General features: G+C 26.7%; 1 protein-coding gene across 1 annotated transcript in view; it reads right to left on the bottom strand.

The window, feature by feature from the left end:
- Positions 1-415: 415 nt before the first annotated feature.
- Positions 416-19,163, bottom strand: part of LOC111035783 (collagen alpha-5(IV) chain-like) — a 45,379-nt gene continuing 26,631 nt past the window's right edge. Inside the window, exons 14-61 of the mRNA XM_022317557.1 lie at positions 18,285-18,325; positions 18,167-18,215; positions 18,033-18,092; positions 17,223-17,345; positions 17,021-17,074; positions 16,608-16,715; positions 16,441-16,503; positions 16,129-16,191; positions 15,852-15,914; positions 15,684-15,719; positions 15,472-15,604; positions 15,270-15,321; positions 15,039-15,160; positions 14,815-14,945; positions 14,709-14,753; positions 14,569-14,637; positions 13,989-14,068; positions 13,765-13,874; positions 13,300-13,396; positions 12,960-13,065; positions 12,842-12,904; positions 12,344-12,415; positions 10,934-10,978; positions 10,714-10,770; positions 10,558-10,616; positions 9,695-9,785; positions 9,516-9,620; positions 9,356-9,408; positions 8,894-8,930; positions 8,108-8,170; positions 7,398-7,496; positions 7,219-7,281; positions 6,788-6,853; positions 6,643-6,713; positions 5,778-5,877; positions 5,028-5,094; positions 4,907-4,958; positions 4,531-4,597; positions 4,182-4,293; positions 4,014-4,111; positions 3,386-3,465; positions 3,111-3,201; positions 2,868-2,966; positions 2,659-2,730; positions 2,296-2,481; positions 2,029-2,206; positions 1,817-1,931; positions 416-849 (exon numbers count right to left, since the gene is read on the bottom strand). Coding sequence (XP_022173249.1) covers positions 592-849; positions 1,817-1,931; positions 2,029-2,206; positions 2,296-2,481; positions 2,659-2,730; positions 2,868-2,966; positions 3,111-3,201; positions 3,386-3,465; positions 4,014-4,111; positions 4,182-4,293; positions 4,531-4,597; positions 4,907-4,958; positions 5,028-5,094; positions 5,778-5,877; positions 6,643-6,713; positions 6,788-6,853; positions 7,219-7,281; positions 7,398-7,496; positions 8,108-8,170; positions 8,894-8,930; positions 9,356-9,408; positions 9,516-9,620; positions 9,695-9,785; positions 10,558-10,616; positions 10,714-10,770; positions 10,934-10,978; positions 12,344-12,415; positions 12,842-12,904; positions 12,960-13,065; positions 13,300-13,396; positions 13,765-13,874; positions 13,989-14,068; positions 14,569-14,637; positions 14,709-14,753; positions 14,815-14,945; positions 15,039-15,160; positions 15,270-15,321; positions 15,472-15,604; positions 15,684-15,719; positions 15,852-15,914; positions 16,129-16,191; positions 16,441-16,503; positions 16,608-16,715; positions 17,021-17,074; positions 17,223-17,345; positions 18,033-18,092; positions 18,167-18,215; positions 18,285-18,325 — 4,124 coding nt within the window. The 3' untranslated portion in view covers positions 416-591. The remainder of the gene's footprint in view (positions 850-1,816; positions 1,932-2,028; positions 2,207-2,295; positions 2,482-2,658; positions 2,731-2,867; positions 2,967-3,110; positions 3,202-3,385; positions 3,466-4,013; positions 4,112-4,181; positions 4,294-4,530; positions 4,598-4,906; positions 4,959-5,027; positions 5,095-5,777; positions 5,878-6,642; positions 6,714-6,787; positions 6,854-7,218; positions 7,282-7,397; positions 7,497-8,107; positions 8,171-8,893; positions 8,931-9,355; positions 9,409-9,515; positions 9,621-9,694; positions 9,786-10,557; positions 10,617-10,713; positions 10,771-10,933; positions 10,979-12,343; positions 12,416-12,841; positions 12,905-12,959; positions 13,066-13,299; positions 13,397-13,764; positions 13,875-13,988; positions 14,069-14,568; positions 14,638-14,708; positions 14,754-14,814; positions 14,946-15,038; positions 15,161-15,269; positions 15,322-15,471; positions 15,605-15,683; positions 15,720-15,851; positions 15,915-16,128; positions 16,192-16,440; positions 16,504-16,607; positions 16,716-17,020; positions 17,075-17,222; positions 17,346-18,032; positions 18,093-18,166; positions 18,216-18,284; positions 18,326-19,163) is intronic.

The following is a 19,163-nucleotide window of genomic DNA, read 5'->3' as shown; positions in this document are numbered from 1 at the left end:
TCAAAAAAAAAAAAACCAATACAATGATGATAACTAAACCATTGAATATTATAGTGTTTTAATATTTTTGTTTTAGCTTTTTTTTGTCATAATATATCTTAATACATTTCTAAGCTAAACATAATTTCATAAAAAAAAAATTTGGTAAACTAAAATAATTAAAAGTGGTTTTAATATATTGTAACTATATTTTACTGGTTAAAATAATAAATACAATTAAAAATTACCTAATCATTTATTGGTATCGCAGTAGTTTACCACAAATGATTATTTCATACAACTAATGACACCAATAATTATTATGTATAAATATATTATATATTATTAACAATAATCATTAAAATCACGTAAATTGTTCCAAAAATAAATTTTGTAAATCACATTGGTATAAAGATGAATAATATTATATTATAAATATTAATAAATAATATATTATATTATTGGTATACTTCAATAAATAAAAATACTAATGACTTGTCGCCTAACAGAACACATCAATTTTATGTTTAATATAATATAGGTATTAGAATATTTATGTAAAGAAATATTAATAATGAAAAAAAGATTGATTTTTAAAAATTAATTGATAGCTCAGTATCGGTTTCTCAAACACACCGAGCACCTGCTGATACGTGTTTGCAATGTATTTTGTTTGAGTGTCTGGGGCCGGGGCTTCCTGAACATATCTCGGTCTTCGATTGTAGACAACCAATACGAATAAGCGGTGGTGTAGAAGTTACAGCGTCCTATTCCGTGGCACTCAATAAAAGGTCTTGGTCTAAACTCTTCCAAGCACGAACCAGGGCTGACCAACGACTGGCCGCCACCATCAGCACCGGAATCGGTATGCTAAAAACCAAAAATGAATAGTTAGTTTTTATTTGCATATTTATTTTGCATGTAAAATAATGTCATGTTGAAATGTCGGTGGTAATTTTTAAATGGTTGGCCATTTAAGTTGTATAACATAGATGAAATATAAGGCATATAATAAACCAAGGTTGGGCAAGTTAATGAAAATAATTAACTGTGATAAATTAAGTTAATTCAATTAAATCGTCTTTAGTTAAAAGCTAAAAGTTATCAAACAAAATATTTAAATCTTTAACTTTAAAATTAAAATAGAAAATTAAACTGTTTTTAACTTAAAATATTTTTTCGAGCTACAATATTTTTATGTCATAAAGTGCCATAGTATTTTGATTTACACAAACATTTAACAAGACATTTGACACTGTGGTAACATCAGATTGTTATGATATATTATTAGAAAATAAATGACCAAAATCGAAAAAGAGTCAACTCATCAATAATTAGTATTGTTGGTTGGTTTCTCATGATACAAAAAAAAAATTAACTCAACAAACAATAATGATTATGAACTATTAAAAATGTAGTTACAACAATATAATTTTAACTGAATAAGTTATTAAATTAAAAACAAAAATAATTAATTGATTAAGGTAAAATGTTTAAAAAGTTATCTTTTTTACAACTTAACGCCCACCTTTGAAATAAACCGTGGTTCTAGCTATATGGTATAGAACATATTTAATATATGTATTACACATATTACATTTATAAGAACCATATATATTTATATATATTAACTACAATCATATCCTCATAATCTCAAATTTTTCTACGAGAAACTCTTTTGAGAGTCTCATGGGCACGCTACTTACAGATAATTTGAGTAATCTATTTAATAATTTTCACTATGAACATTCAAACAAAAATAACTATTTCAATGTTTTTTCAAATTTTACTATATAATTTATTGATGAAGAAAATGTAATATTTTTGTGTTACTAACCATGATAAAACTGTATCCAATCCACAATTCACTCCAACCATTTGGACATTCGGGTATGGCCATTGATTGACTGTGCACTGCAATTACTTTTGTTGGAGCTTCACACACTGAACACCTTTAATTATAAAAAAACATTTATTTTTAAAATGTATATTTAATAACATGTAGAAAAATAATTAAAATAAAAATATTTTTAAATGTTTTACACTGACCTTGATATGAATTTTGAAATATCTGAACCTAGAATTGGTGTCATCATTAAAGGCATCGGCTCCGGAGTACTTAGCCAATAACTGTAATCGTTTCTACTCCCATAATTACATACTTCGTTTACATCACAGAATAAGAATGGCATAGTATTGAATTTTCTCAAACAACTACCCGGTGCACCTAAGAAAGTAATATACATACATAAAAAAATTATGAGAATGAAATGAAATCAAACAAAATCATTTAAAACTTGAAGCTTTTTCGCTTACCTAAATCTTGTCCATGTGCTTTAGCATTTCCCATAAAATGTAAAAGCGAATAACCAGACCAAAGTTGAACAGTGTTCTTTGGACACGCTGGAATAATATCGGTTTGGGAATGATATGTGAAGAAATTACCTTGGTGTGGCGGTGGTTTTGTTGGCAGAGCATCACTACCAGGCAATCCAGGTCGACCTAAATGTTACAAAAATCATACCTATTGAATTAGCAACGAGTGATAAACTAAATAAAATTATATAACATATCTAACTAACTTATATATAAATATAGGTATAATATTGTTTTGCTGTAAGAATAATAACTTATATTAAAATAATGAATAAAATATTATTAATTGATTGCATGAGTTACCTGAAAATCCTCTTGGACCATATTTCCCCTGGTTTCCTTGTCTGCCCATTTGGCCTTTGAAGCCTTTTAGACCTGCAATGACCAATTCATATGAAAATTATAATAATGTATAACAGTTAATGGGTATACATGCGTCCATTAATATTTGATTGATAATTTTATTTAAGGTATATGTAGATTTTAATACCATTACGATGAAAATACTATACCTTTTTTTCCAGGTAAGCCAGGGAAACCATCATCGCCATTTTCTCCTTGTAGGCCATTACGTCCATCGTATCCGGGATCACCGGGTTGTCCACGCACCCCTATTTCATAAATATTTGATTTAAATGCCTCGGTAGGTATATTATAATATAAAGTTTTTGAATATATAAAATATACATTTATAAATTATTAAGTGTTATGCTTTGAAATTTCTAAGATTAGTGATATTATTAATTTGAACTTGCCTGTTAATCCTGGATATCCATCATCACCAGGCATTCCTCTCAGCTGAGTCTCATTATAAAACAGAGATTCTCCGATATCTCCTTTTTTGCCCTTTAGATAAGGTGAAACAATGTTTAGACAAAATATTATGTAGATACATGTGTATTTTGTACATATTTTATATTTTGAAATAGTTGCAATATCAGCTGTATTATCATTTAAGTTAAAATAATGTTGCAAATGACCATACATTTTAGGTACCTACTAATTTATACTCTTATACGGACACACTTACTTTAATACCGGGAATTCCCATAAATCCTGAATTTCCAGGTTGTCCTGGTAAACCTTGTATTCCTTTTAAACCAGAAACACCTAAAATACATTAATATATTTTAATTTAAAAATGTTAGCAATATTTTGTATAGTTTGATTATATATTTAGAATTATAGAATACTATGGACTCATTGTTATTATTTTGGAGTGCCATACTTCAATGTACATTTTGTACGAGTTAAAAACTTACAAAAATATATTAAATATATTATTATATACATGAGATAACTTATTTCCTTTAAACTTTTTTTATTTTAATTTAAACCAAATTTTTGACCAAACCAATAAATATCAGTACCTAATTAATAGTGACTATTTTTAATTGATACCTAAACATTTTATAAAATCACAATATTGGACACAATAACCGTAATTGTGCTCTAGCAATGCACCAAATCATTCATCATCTTTACAATGACAGTTTAAATTTAATCATTTTTGATTAAGGTAAGTAAAAATTAATGTACACGGTGTAAGAAAAGACAATTAAAGAAATCATAAATAGCAAAATGTTTAATAACCAATAAGTCTAATAATATAGCTATAAATAAACTTACATAACTAATAAAACATTAATAATAAATACCTGGCATCCCTTCAAACCCAGCTTCTCCAATTTCACCTTTTTCGCCTTGTAATCCATATAATCCAGCTGATCCAGACTCGCCCCGTTCTCCCTTTTGGCTGTATAGGTAGATAAATATTATGTTCTCTCAAAATAATATTACCTTATTAATTATAGGTAGGTACCTACCTATATTTTGCAATACCGGGTTCACCTTTCAGACCTTTTAACCCCTGTCTGCCGGGTTCTCCGTTCTTTCCAGGAAGACCGTCAGCTCCAGGTTCACCTTGGACAGATTCACCTGTGTAAGAGATATGCATTTTTTACTTGTATTGAAAAGGTATTCCATTCATAGATATAAATGACATTAAAACAAAATCATGGTACATTATATTATTGTTTCATGCTATAATATTTATAGTCAAAACAAACATAGAATTTTGTTTAAAAATTATAACAAATTAAAAACAGACAATAATAAAAGTATTATGTATTATTGTACACAATATTACTATATTAATTTTAGACATATTCAAACCTCTAGGACCAGATTTTCCCTTTTCTCCTTTTGGACTTATTCCACGTGGTCCAGCATATCCTGAAATCTGATTAAAAAAAAAAACAACGTAAAAGCACAAACCATGATGTAGTAAAGTAATTAAAAAATTAATCTTAAATGAACATAATATTCTTATAAATAAAAAAGCCAAAGATTTTCGTTTAAAATTGAACTTGTATCTAATTAAATTCTTACGTTATTTCAGTTGAGAAAAAAATTATATTCCTTTCTAGAAAATTTCATTATTCAAAAATAAAAAAATAATACTATATGATTACGACTATTAATATCTATAGTTTTTAGATAGATATTCACAATAAAAATATTTTTTCTCATAATTATGATCTAAACAAACCCCGTCATTTCCATATTCTCCAGGTGCTCCTTTTTGTCCATCGATTCCAGGGCTAAAATAAAATATATATTAGATTAAATTTCACAATAATTTCAATTGTGTAGTAATTTAAGTAACTTGCCTTCCAGAAACTCCGTCTATGCCACTTCTTCCTTTTTCACCATGTTCTGGGTAGGAGCCAGGGATACCTATGTATAAATAAAATATTTAACTTCTATTACTTAAAATTTTTTTTTTACCTGGTTATATTTCTAATGTAAATTATAAAGTTAGTAATAATTTATAAATAATATTATTGTGCTATTATCTGTCATTAACAGATTGTTAGCAATAATAATTCTATTATTCCAATAAAATTGTCAACTTTTGTATGTCACATAAACGTTTTAAATAATAATTCAATGATAAATCATTGTAAAAAATAAAATGATTCTCAAAGAAGAACAAGAGTGGATTAGTTTTTTGGACTAGCTTATGTTGTTACAATATTACATAAGTAAAAATTTATATTATTATTAATATTTTCTTAACTCTGTTGGTTAAGCTAAATACTAATATTAGCCAAACACATAGGATACAACACATTATAAGTCAGTACCATAGAGTGGTGAGAGTACATTTGATGTACAAATAGCTTTGAAGTAGTCTAAATAAATTTTAAATCGATAATAATAGTATAAATATTTGGGAAAAATGCCAAGCCTCTTTTGAATTACAACAAAATACAAAATAATAATCTATGTTTGAAACAGTTAAAAATAATTAGGTATGCTCTATAAAATATGGATGTTTGCAGTTTACCTATATTATATTTTTTATTGTTCATGACAATTTTGTAGTCTAATTTGATGATATTTTATACTTCACATACCTGGTAGACCTTCAGAACCAGTATCACCTTCTTCTCCTTTAAATCCATATATTCCTGTAAATCCTATGAGTCCAATTACTCCGTCATCACCAATTACACCCTAAACAAGTTTATTAGAATTAGATTATGAACCTTAGAAATATAAAAATACATACCTAAGTTATAAGTTACAAGTTTATGATACTATAAAAATGATTATATGATTAACTGTGATCAGTGGCGAAACAAATCTAAAATAACCCATAAGAAACCTAAAATTAATCTATCAACCAACAATTTATAATGAACACAAGTACTATTATCTTAACTATTAGTATTTGAGTACAATAATAATCAATTAGTAATTGTTTTTAACTTTTATATTAAGCAACCACCCCATTTATAAAAATTGAGAATCAACTGCTTCTCAAATACCCGTTAGTTTGATCCTTTCCTGATTCCAAAACCCTTTTCCCACTGACTGCGATTTCACTAAGTAATTTAATCTAACCAAAAATAACATAACAATACTATTGACTATCTTGAAACCAAAATAATAAGTATTGAATAGTATTGTAACACATAAATATTTGTACCTTCAAATAATAATCGAAAATTTTATATGCCTATAAATAGTTTAACCATGAGTCAAAGTATTTTGAAAATTTTATGGGGTATAGAAAACGTTCAGTAAAAAATATTCAGTAAAACTTTAATATCTCTAAGGTCATTTTTTTTTAGAGTTAAGAAACTACATACATAAAATACATCTATAAATAGTTGTTTATGAGTTAGTTAGAATCAACAGTTAATGATCTCCTATTTTTATAGTAATTAGTCACCCTCTAATAGTTAATACTTATAATTTGAATTATTATACTCATACTTTAATTCCTTTAATTCCTTGTAATCCTGGTAAACCTGGAGGACCTGTAGAACCTCTTAAATGCACATGACCTAAAGAAATACATAAACATAGAGTGCATGTGGTATATAATGTTGAAATAGATTATTAATATCAAGTATACTACCTCTTTCTCCAGATTCTCCTTTTGTTCCAATAATAAATCCTTCATAACCTGGATCTCCAGGAGGTCCTATAAAATGTAAAGCGTAAAGAATTATTATAATATATATGTCAAGTTTCAAATGTCAAAAAAATATATATTTTATACACAATGTGGTTACATAACAGAAATGAATTATATTTAAAGTTATGTGCATATACTGACGGAATAATAAAAATGATAATCACCAAAAATTAATTAATCAAGTTTTAAGTTTAAATTTAAGTACTGATAGGTAGGTAATTTATCAAAATTGTATGAAATACCTATATACACAAAATATTATATATTTTATGGTTGAATAGATAATCAATAGTTAAGGTGTTCAGATTTTAAATACAACTATAATTTTCAAAATACCTATAATTGTACAAATTAATTTTAAAAAATATTACCTTTGAATCCTTTTGAACCCTCAAAACCAATTGGGCCTCTGTATCCTGGGTCCCCAGGTAATCCTATTTCAACAAATTTTAGTATTTTAGAAATTATTGACATTTATTATAATGATATAATATTATGATATATTTTATAGTTCTATTAAACATCACAATGATTTTCAACATAATAGTACCTGGCTTTGCGATTTCACCAGGTATGCCATCTAATCCACGTTGACCTTTATTACCTGGTATACCAGGCATACCAGGAGATCCGGGAGGTCCCTTTAATCCTAAATAATTACAAAATAAATAAATAAGTAATATTTCATCAAGTGAAATAATGCATATCATAGTAATACTATGATTAAGGAATAGAAAAATGAATGTAACTAAAAATCAGACCCAATGTTACATAGGTAATTATAACTCGATAATATTTTACTAAATATTGCTTAGGTAAGTATATATTCAAGAATGAGTAAGATCTACTGTTTCGTTTTTATGATTAAGGTGGTTTGAAGTAAGCTCATTAATGATTTAGAATTGAAGTCCGACAAAATTACACCAACTTACTTAAAATTATCAGATTTCCAACCTGCAAAAAGATTTGCATTTATCAGCCTTAGCCTATTGTTATTTTTGATATCTATTGAAATTATATAAATGTTATTTATTTACTAAATAAATTATTGAAAACAGTCAAGATCAACAATAAAATTATAATAGTAAGTCACATAAAATGAATATTCATAATGCAGTTTGAAAATAATACAAAAAACAATTAAAAAATATATTAGATCATTTTTTTTAAAGAATTTTTTTACATTAAATTATAAATTAACTTGTATTTATTAAAGGCATTTAAAATTATTTTATTTATATCTATTTCATTTGACTTTACCTGAGATGGCAGATCGTCCTTTTAATCCTGGGTAACCTTTTGGACCTTCATCTCCAATAATACCTAAACATTTTAATTAATTATTTTAACTTTTTTAGTATGAATAATGTTTGTATACTTAGAATTATAATCTGTGTCTTAACACTAGGCACCACATTTGAAAATAATGATTTCAACTGACTTGTTTAATCACCAATCGGACAATATTTTTTTAAAAATATTTAAATACTTACACATATTTAGTTTAATCCTATCTGACTCAATTTGACTAAGCTTAAGACCTTATGAGCTGTCTCCATTTTACAAACGCATAGCAAATTTTACTCTCAGCAGATCAAGTTTAACTAAGTTGGTTTAAAAATGAGAGTGAATTGACCTCTTATAAAATTTTAATATTATCTAGAAAATCTCACAGGTATTTGTTTTTTTTTAATTTTAATTATAAAACAATTTTCAATTTTAAAATAATAAAAACTTGCTTTAAAATTTAAGTATAAAAAAACCTTTGAGGCTCACTAGATAAAATTGTTACCTTTAAATTGTATATGATGTCAATTCACTCTAATTTTCAAGTTAACAGAGCTAAAAATGACCGGCTTAGCACAAAATGTGGAATGTTAAGTGTTTGTAAAATACAGACAGCGCATGTGTTACATTTTCTTAAATAAAATAATAAATTCATAATTTACTTTACTTATGAAAAGTTAAATTGTATTTAATTAAAATAAATACAAATCATATTGATTTGTTCAATGATGCACAATATATTATTAAAACAAATCTTACCTTTATCTCCCACCATGCCTAGATCTCCCATTAAACCCTAAAAAAACAACACACAATTATTATTTTGTTAAGATCATATAACACATTAAAACATTTGTATTAAATATACGTAACTTTTTATTTTAATAAGTACCTTAATGATTATTGACTAGGTTTTAGGTAGTATCAATATTGTTAGTGTACTACCATGGAAGTTACTTAAATGTAGTATACTTTTATTAACTTATACAATATGAAAAATATATAATTTAAGTCTGTAAAATTTTTGAGGTACAGCTCATTTGTGCCACCAAACTAGACATAAAAATTAATACTTGCAAAATAGAAAGCTACAAAACAAATAGTCATATAATGTGATATTTTACTAAATTATAAAATTGTTCACCAAATTAAATAGAAACACTATTTCACTATTCAATAAGACTAAAACAGTTTGTTTAGGCAGTTAATTATTTACAATACCTTTCGTCCTGGTTGTCCAGGTTTGCCATCGATTCCAGGTTCTCCTTTAGAACCTACAAGCATGAGCAATTTAATTATAAATATATAAACACATTTATTACTGTAATAGTAATTTGTAGTATATTTCCTTGCTATAAAAAAAGTTTTATTATTAATGTACCTTTTTCACCGGGCAATCCAATTTCTGTTGTTCCGTTGTCACCTCGCATACCCTTTTGGCCATCCAACCCACGATAACCGGTAGGACCAATGTCACCAACTCTTCCTACAAGTCATAAAAAAATGTAATAGATACAAGAGTATAACTATAAAATTTATTAAATCAACATTTATCTTTACCTGTGGCACCAGTTTCTCCTTGTGGGCCACTAAACGAATAATCTCCCCTTATACCAGGAAGTCCAGGAAGTCCTTGGATTCCTGTGAGTCCCTATTAAACACATAAAACAATCTTTTATTAAGATGAAAATATTACATAAAATGTATTATCTTATTACCTAAAAACCTATCAAAATTATTTTTTTTATCATTATAAAATAATATAATATATTGTACAGAGTGTAACAGAAATGGGACATGTAATAGGTGCCTACCTAATATTTTATATTCTAATTTCTAATCATTTTTTTAAAACTAAGTTCAGATTATTATTGATTATAAATTAAATAATTGTAATATTAATAAGAACAAAAGTTATTACATAGTTAGTTCATTTGTAGGCTATTTAGATTACACCAAGAGCAACATTGTATTGGGTAGGTATGTAATAATTTTAACATTGGAATACCTATTAATAATAATATACACGGGGTACTTTATGATGTTTCCCTACATTAACAACTACATTTTTTAACTGATACTTTCAAACATAAGAATTCTAATTTTTGATGTGCAACAGGCACAATAAAATAAATTGTTAATGTAACAAATATTTAGTTTTAAACCGAAAAACTGTTTTTAGTACAATAACATTTGACGTGTAAACAGTTTTACTTTAAATATGAAGATTAAATATTTTGTTTCTAGTAAGTATTCATTAATTACCTATATTTTATCAGCTATTACTTAAGTATAGTTTTTGTAAAGGATTTGAGTTATCCCATTGTTCTAAATTTCTAAGACTGTATATCTAATTTAACTTTAAAATTATTAGAAAATTTAGGATTACTAATTTGGTGTTATAATTTAAACAGTAACAATACCTTTTCACCTAGTTGTCCTCTTAACCCAGGTGCGCCTTCCATACCGAAATCTCCACGGCCTAAAAATATTTTAGATCACATCATAAGATTTAAGTATTTTTAATATCAAAATGTTTGTTTAATGTGCTTATTTTCCAAATGTGAATTTAAACATACTTCCTTTTTCACCGATTTGACCAAAAATACCCGGTCTTCCATCATAACCTTTAAGTCCTACAATTTAAAAATAAACAATTTAATGTGTTTGCTTTGAACTAAAATAAAATATAAATAAAATTTGATATTTAAATAAAAATATTAAATTGTTTTAAATGGCTTAAAAACTATCAGATACAAATTTTAGTATATTTAATTATATATTATATTTATTATGTACCTGGAACTCCATTTTCGCCAGTATCACCAGTCGGACCGGTATCACCTAAAAACAGTTAAAATTAACTTTTTAGTATTGTATGTATTTTTTTGTGCTCTCCGTTCTTACATCTTAGTATGCTGACGTTACTATTTTTATTATTATAATTTATATATAGCACACTAGTAGATAATTTTCATTTATCATTTCTGTAGTATAATAGAACAATGGTTTTGATACATGTTATTGTTTTTGTGTTATTAATATTATGGAAATTGTGAAATATTGTAATACTTTATAGCACTTGGAATTTTCAATGGTATAAATGTATATAATAAGTAGGTAGGTACGCATTATAATCTAGTTATGAATTTAAAAATCTGTTTAAAATAACTTAAATACCTTCTCAAGTGTACACAGTAAATTGCAAAATCGTTTAAATAACAAATCTATCGTGTAGACTTGTATACTTGTTATTATTATTGAATCTTTTACCACTAAGAATAATATTGGGTATTTGTTTGGCGTGTAACCTACTGGGACTGCTGTATTCTAATATAATTTTAAAAAAATAATGTGAGAATAAAAATATTTATAATATAATATAAAATTCCAACTATTCAAAGAGAAGTTTTGCCAGAGACTACAAACCTACTACTATTACAGTATCTGATGAACGGAAACTATGGCATAATCAGGTTTTATTAATTTAACTGCCAATCATTCAGAACACCTTGTTAATTCTGTAAATGGGGACAATACACTAACAATTAATATTTAAGGACTTGTGGTATATTTAAAAAAAATTCAAGATCTTAAAAATGCACTCAACTAATGAAAATCTTTACCATATCATTAAGCTGAATATTGGTATCACTCAAAAAAAATTAAAAACTAACGGCTCAATAAAAAATCCCGATAATTTGATCATATTTTTTTTAGAAAATATATAAATTAATTTATAATTAAATAATAAATATATATATATATTTTTTGTTTAATATTATATACTTGTACATTCAAATTATTTTTTTAGGTGTTTGTCTGTCACTCTGTATTTTGGAGGATTTGATTGAAACGGACTGCATCATGTTTCCAGGTAGGTCAAACGCTTAACGTATGGCTAACGTTAAATTTAAATTGATTATTTATTTGGAACTTCCATTATAGTATATTGAGATATATTATTTTCAAATTTTACAAGTGCATGGTTCTTCAACGTCTTGGGATTCAAATAATAGCCGATTAATTTTTTAAACATTAAAGTCCTTGTTTAAAACAGGATCATTATATCACTTATAATTTTAAATGTACTCGTAATATACAATACATTTTTCATAATAATTATGTTCTTGATTCATAAAAATGATTGATTATTTTATAAAGTTAAAGGTAAAACTTGTTTTTTTATTAATTAAGCATATTAAGTACCTAGTTTTCCCATTTGGCCATTTCTTCCTTGTTTACCTTCCGGACCCCGGTCACCATCAATTCCTCTGAGTCCTGTAAATGCATAAAAGTAAATAGTTCAAAATAATATGTTTAGTATAAAATACTTTTAATTTATTTTATAAATCAGATAAATGTTCTTTTATTTATTAAATTATATTTTTATGTTACTCAATTGAGTTATATTTAATTATATGTCAATTTTAATAAACATAATTAAAATAAGTGAGTGTTATATGTTACAATTATTGCCAATAATTTAACAAGTTTTGATGAAGTTCGTCATTGATGTTATAATGTTTAAACTATTATGAATTATATACATAACATTTGTTTTGTACTAACTATAATAAATTCCTTATGTATCGCTACTACAAATTAATCTCAGTTTATCAATGAATACTTATCTAATATGTTTTTTATAAAACAATATTGAATTAAAATGTTAAAAATATTGAAATATGTTCATTGTTTACTTACCAACTAATCCCCACTCTCCTTTCAAGCCTTTAGTTCCATTGAAACCAGGTTCACCGTCAATTCCTTAACAAAAATCAACTTATATTGTTATTCAAGAATTGAAACTAAATTTGTATACCTTTAGGGCCTACTTGGCCAAAACCAATTGATAATCCAGCTAATCCTGGTGCTCCGGGTAATCCAGGAGGTCCTCTTATTGATATTCCTCGTTCGCCTTTTGTACCCTAGATTTGTATCAGAACTAATTAATTGATATGGTACATTATTATAAGATTCATTAAGAAAACTAATCACTTTAAAATATGTACAAAATATGAAAACTTAAAGAAATGTGTAGTTTCAATTTACATTAGAAATGTAATGTTTAAGACTATAAAATTCATATTTAACTGAATAATTGGTTTTCAAATGTATTGAACTTTTATTTTGAATCATTTAATTATTAACAACTAGATTACCGGTCTTCCAGCTAAGCCTATAATACCAGGACTGCCTTTTTGACCCTTTGGACCAACTTCTGCATCCAAACCCGGATAACCTCTACTTCCATCAATTCTGTAAATAATTTAAAAAATATAAGTATTTAATGTGTTTAAGTCATTAATTATATAAAAAATAATAAGACAAACAATTTCTCAATTCATAATGTCATATTTGGACTTTTGTAATGTTTTTAAAGTGTTGTATAAATTTCTTTTAATGAAATAAAATAGAAGTAGATGGATTATGATATTGAATTTTTTAAATTATGATTTAGAATGTAATACTCATTCAATGCAATTTCATCAATACCCTTTAACGTAATATTAATATTTTGATTAAATTGTACACCGAGAACATATTTTGAGGGGGTATCAAGAGATATTTACTGAGTTTTAAAATTTTTCTAATATTTATATATTTTCACTATTTTTATTTCATACCCTTCTTCTCCAGGTTCACCTTTTTCTCCTTTCAAACCACGATCACCAATTTCTCCAACTAATATGCTCTGGCCTGGCTCTCCGCGATCTCCTTTTTGAGTAGGTGGACCCTATAAGTTAATTAATAACAACTATTTTTATGATTTTTTTTTTCATTCTAGCTGATTGATTATACTTATGCAACTGAATATTAAAAGTAATATAAATATGTATATTAATCATACCGGTAATCCAACAGGACCTGGTCTTCCTGGAGGTCCTTCTTCTCCTTTTAATCCTTGATCGCCCATAGCACCAGGATAACCTATACATTTTATAGTTTTTAGATAAAATATCGAATCTTTATGAACAGTTCATAGGTTTTTTACATGTCATCGTGCATGCTGAGAACATGGTATTTTAGAGGATAACCAGGTTTGAAACAATAACGAAACATACCTATTTCATACCTATTTATTTGACTTAAATATATTATTATATCTATAACTGTAAAGAGTTAATGACTTATGTTGAACATATTTATTTTGTATTCTTAATAAGATGATAGTCTTCTTCTATTTTACATTGTTACCAATGCGGCAATGCCCAGTGGACGTGGTGTAGTCTTTACTGGGCTATTGCTTTTTATTGAGTCATTTAAGTACTTATATAATATAATGACGTATGTAAAAAAATACAAGTAATTTCATCGTAAGTTGTAAGTAGTTAGAGTACTTGTCAATTAAATAAAGCAATAAATATACAAATAGAAAACAGCTAGGTTGGAGTAACATGGATACAACTGTTTAATATTCATTTAAATACCTTTTAACCCTGGAGGACCTTCTGTAACTATACCAGGAGGACCAGCCGCACCAGGAAATCCAACAAAACCTTTAAAAATAAAAACATTAGAGTGATATAATTTATTTTAATAGTGTTGTGATTAATTTTGATTTTAATACCTTGGTCTCCTTCTACTCCCTTCTGTCCTTTAAATCCAGGTAGACCTTAAAGTAGAAATTTGTAGTTATAAAAATGTTACATCATATTACATATTATACATCACACCTTTTTCACCAGGTACGCCTTTAATGCCTCTTTCTCCTACATTAGAAGCAGTATATTGACTATCATCACCAGGTTCACCAACAGCACCAGTATTACCTTGTTCACCTTTAGTTCCAGAAATACCATAATACCTATAACATGTTTAACATTGTAGATTTATATGTCAAATTAAAAATTGAAGATATCATAATACTTAATATTTGATATATTTTTCCTTAACATACCCTTCGTTTCCTTTTAAGTATTCAGGATTTAAATTATCAGCAGGATCCCCTTTTACTCCAATCCTACCATGTTCTCCAGGACGGCCATCAGTACCTGGTAATCCTGTATCTCCATACTGTCCCTATTTATGCGTGTTAAAATTGATATAAGTATATGAATATTTTTCACAAAATTATAATTTTTAAAAATTTTTTTTCAGCTTATAAAGTATGCATAGAATGTTGACTTACTTTCATTCCTTTTCTACCCATACGGCCAGGTAATCCAGGCAGTCCAGGCAAGCTATAAAATATAAAAATTACAATTAAATAATATTAAAAAAGTACGACATTATAAAAAAACCTGATTCATAACTGCATCAATATACATTTCATATTATTATATGATATTGTTGATTTAATTAAATAATTGAATAAAAATACATGTAAATACCCTAATGAACCCATATCGCCTTCTCTGCCTGGGAATCCTTTTGGACCCTTTTCACCCGGTATTAATAAGGAAGTAGAATCTTCGTAAATAAGTGTTCCTCTCTCTCCTTGCATTCCAGGGAATCCAGCCAGTCCTAACAAAAAACTTCAGTCCAATCAAATTCTCTGAAACATATTTTGCTTATTGAATATGATCTATGATATACTACAAACCTGTTGACCCAGGTCTTCCAGAAGATCCTTTATAACCTATAAATATAAATAATCCAAAATTAAATAGATGTATTATATTATCATCCTGACTTACAAATATACAAATTATAATAACAAAGTATTAGACACAAATTATTTAGAACTAGATAAAGTCTAAATCCATTTTACCTGGTAATCCAGGTGCACCCATCTTTCCTTTAGTTCCTCGTAATCCATTTAAACCAGCAAGTCCTAGAAAATTAATTTTGTACGAATCAAACATTACTAATCAGTTTTGTAACTAAATAAATGTAAAAATGTAAAAATTATCAACAGTTTGATCTCAACCTAATTCACTACACATACAGAGCTGAGTTATTGTTAAATAATGTAGGTAATTTATATTTCTTATAATTTGTGTTTTTTGCAAAGTGATATATCAAAATATATTCATAAAAATTTTTACCAGGAGCTCCCGGTGCACCATTTTGTCCATCAACTCCAAAATCACCTTTTGGTCCATCAATGCCTATCGAAATAAAAAATATTAATGAGCTATAATAATCGAAACACAAAAATGTTTTGACAGGTAATATGTTATACACCTATTATTATATTTATTTAATTGAAATTTGAAATATTTGCTCAAAGTAAAAACTATATGTATTAATAATTACAATAATTAAAGACTTGAGTAAACAATTTAAAAATCAAGAAATTTAAATTATATTACACCAGATGTTTAGAAATAATTTAACAGATAATAGTATTATTTAACCTGGATTGCAGTAGCCACAATCATCTCCTCGAAGTCCTTTTGATCCATCTCTACCAGGAAGTCCTGTAAACAAATATGTCTCAGTATGTATTTTTATATTAATAACTATAATATAATAAGAAAATAGTAAGACTAACATAATTTAGTATGTTTTAATAAATTCTTACCGGGAAAACCGGGCATTCCAGGTATACCAGAAAGTCCTGGTATCCCTGGAGCTCCACGTGGACCAACAATTCGTTCTCCTGGTCGAGTTGCAGGGAAACCTTTTGGTCCTAAAAATAGAATATATAATCTTAAAACATAATAATATTTTTAATACTCTCTCTCTCCCTCTCTCTCTACTAACTAAAATTAAAGTACTCGACTCAAATAATACTAGCCTAATATTTATTTTATGAATAATTTTAAAATAACTTTAGACAAAATAATAGTTAACTGTATTAGATATATCTTACAAAATGTTGAATTATTATTATTATTAGTCGAGAATAATGTTTAATAAATGTATTCTTTAAATTAATTATGATCTATACTATTGAATTTTAAGTTTATATTAAATAAACAACATTTTTCAAACCTTTAAATCCTTGATCACCCTGATCTCCTTTAGACCCTTGAGAACCATCACGGCCTAAAAAAGTGTAGTATATTTATAAGTATCATACAAAAAATTAGGAACAATTTGTTATTGATGTAAGTCATTCTTCATTAAAACTACTGGTATTTCAATAAATTAACAATATTTTTGTATGTACTAATAATAAAACTATAATATTCACCCAAACGACCATCTTCACCAGGGGGTCCAAACACTGTTACGCCATGAAGTCCTTTTTCTCCAATAGGGCCAATAGGTCCTAGAACTCCTAGAGGTCCTTGTTCTCCTCGTGGTCCAGCCAACCCTTTATTAACAAATTAAATTTATATCAACACAAATATAAACACATATAAATGAATAAAAAATTTTGTTCAGTCACTGTTTATTATTTTTTTTATTTTTTTGGACATGTTTTTAAACTACACCCATGAATCATTTTTACTTGTGTTGCTTGTCAAATAACAACTGAAGACTGTTTAAATAAATTAGAGAAATAAAGGTGAACGGTATTTTATGGAAGTTAATGCACCTAGTTACTTTTCTGATTGAAAATATGTTATTTTCATAAATCTTCTTTTATTTTGTTCTACAATTATTTACTAGTTAATGTATAAGTATGAATAAAATATAATATTATTTTTAATCGCTAATGTGATGTTACGATCAAAAAATAATTTTTATTGAGTACATACCTACTTAACATTTTTCCATACATACTTTGACTTTTTATTTTGCTTTTAATGTTTCATTTATATTTTCAGTAGATTTAATTAGATTTCAATAGGCGCAAATGGGGAATTTCAAGGGGGGTACCTTCAGATTTTTCTTTACAACATTTACATTGATATGAAAATAAATTTGGGGGCTTAAAATTCCCATGGGGGGGGACTTGGCTTCCCCAAGCCCCGCCCTATTTAAGCCTATGATGGATTTCATAAGTCTAAGGCAGTCAACAAATATATATTTTAAAGAATGTGAAAGCATAACTTACCTTCAACTCCTTGTTCTCCTTTCACAGATAATCCTTTTGGACCTCTTGATCCAGGAATACCTATAAATTATAATACAATTCATTACTATCTTGTCAGTATATTTAATATTATTAATTATTTTCAAAATAATTACCTGGGGGTCCTGGTTCACCAGGTGGTCCTAAAATTCCTTGTTGACCAATCTGAAATGACATAATATAATAAATTATAAATGATGACAAATATTTTAAGTTTTTAAGATTAAAACTAACCCTTCCTGGTAATCCATCTTCTCCTCTGGGACCCTCAGGACCTAAATAGTTGGTTTGTTAATTTTATTAAAACTTTAAAATAAATATAATATAATCATACCAAATTATAGTTACATAATTAATTTAAGGAAGGATTTTATTAGGTAACATTATCATTCATCATATACTATGTATAATAATATTACATAATATTTATATGTCTCATAAAATAACAAACAAGTTGTTATATAGTTATAAATTATAATCTTAAATTAATAATTATTTACTGACTTACATTGCATTATATTTATTCATTGTGTACCTACCTATTTAGCTCACATATTGTATTCAGAAACCAGAAGTTTAAATTATAAATTATATAAAAGTAGAACAACAAACATGAATAATATTATATTCAGTGCTTAGAAGGAACTTCTTCCAATAATTTTCAGGAACTCAACAGGATTGTAGTTCCTTTTTTGTGTAAAGGAATCTATTAGAATTTTGTTCATTTTTTAAGGAAACAATTTTATTTGCTCATTTATTCTTAAATATATAGAATTAAAATAATGTTTAAAGCAAGTTTTTACAATTTTTTTTTAGAAACTGAGTCTATATAATGAAGCTAATTTATATACAATAATATTGACAATGTTAACAAAATGTCAAGTCAGTCACGGTGATCTTATCGGTCTTCACTAGTTTGAAATAATCTAATTAAATATTTTAAAAATAAAATCATAAGGTACATAGCTGAACAATTTATAACTACAAATTATGTATGTTAGAACAATTTTAAAATTATTGAGGAACAAAAAATGTTCCTTATTTAGAAACAAGGATAGGAACTAGTCTCTTTCTTTAAGACAAAAATAAAAAAACAATTTAATTCCTTTTCAA

The sequence above is a fragment of the Myzus persicae genome, unplaced genomic scaffold, assembly GCF_001856785.1.
Source record: "Myzus persicae strain clone G006 unplaced genomic scaffold, MPER_G0061.0, whole genome shotgun sequence".
Taxonomy (NCBI): Eukaryota; Metazoa; Arthropoda; class Insecta; order Hemiptera; family Aphididae; genus Myzus; species Myzus persicae.
This window is presented reverse-complemented; position numbering and strand designations above follow the sequence as displayed.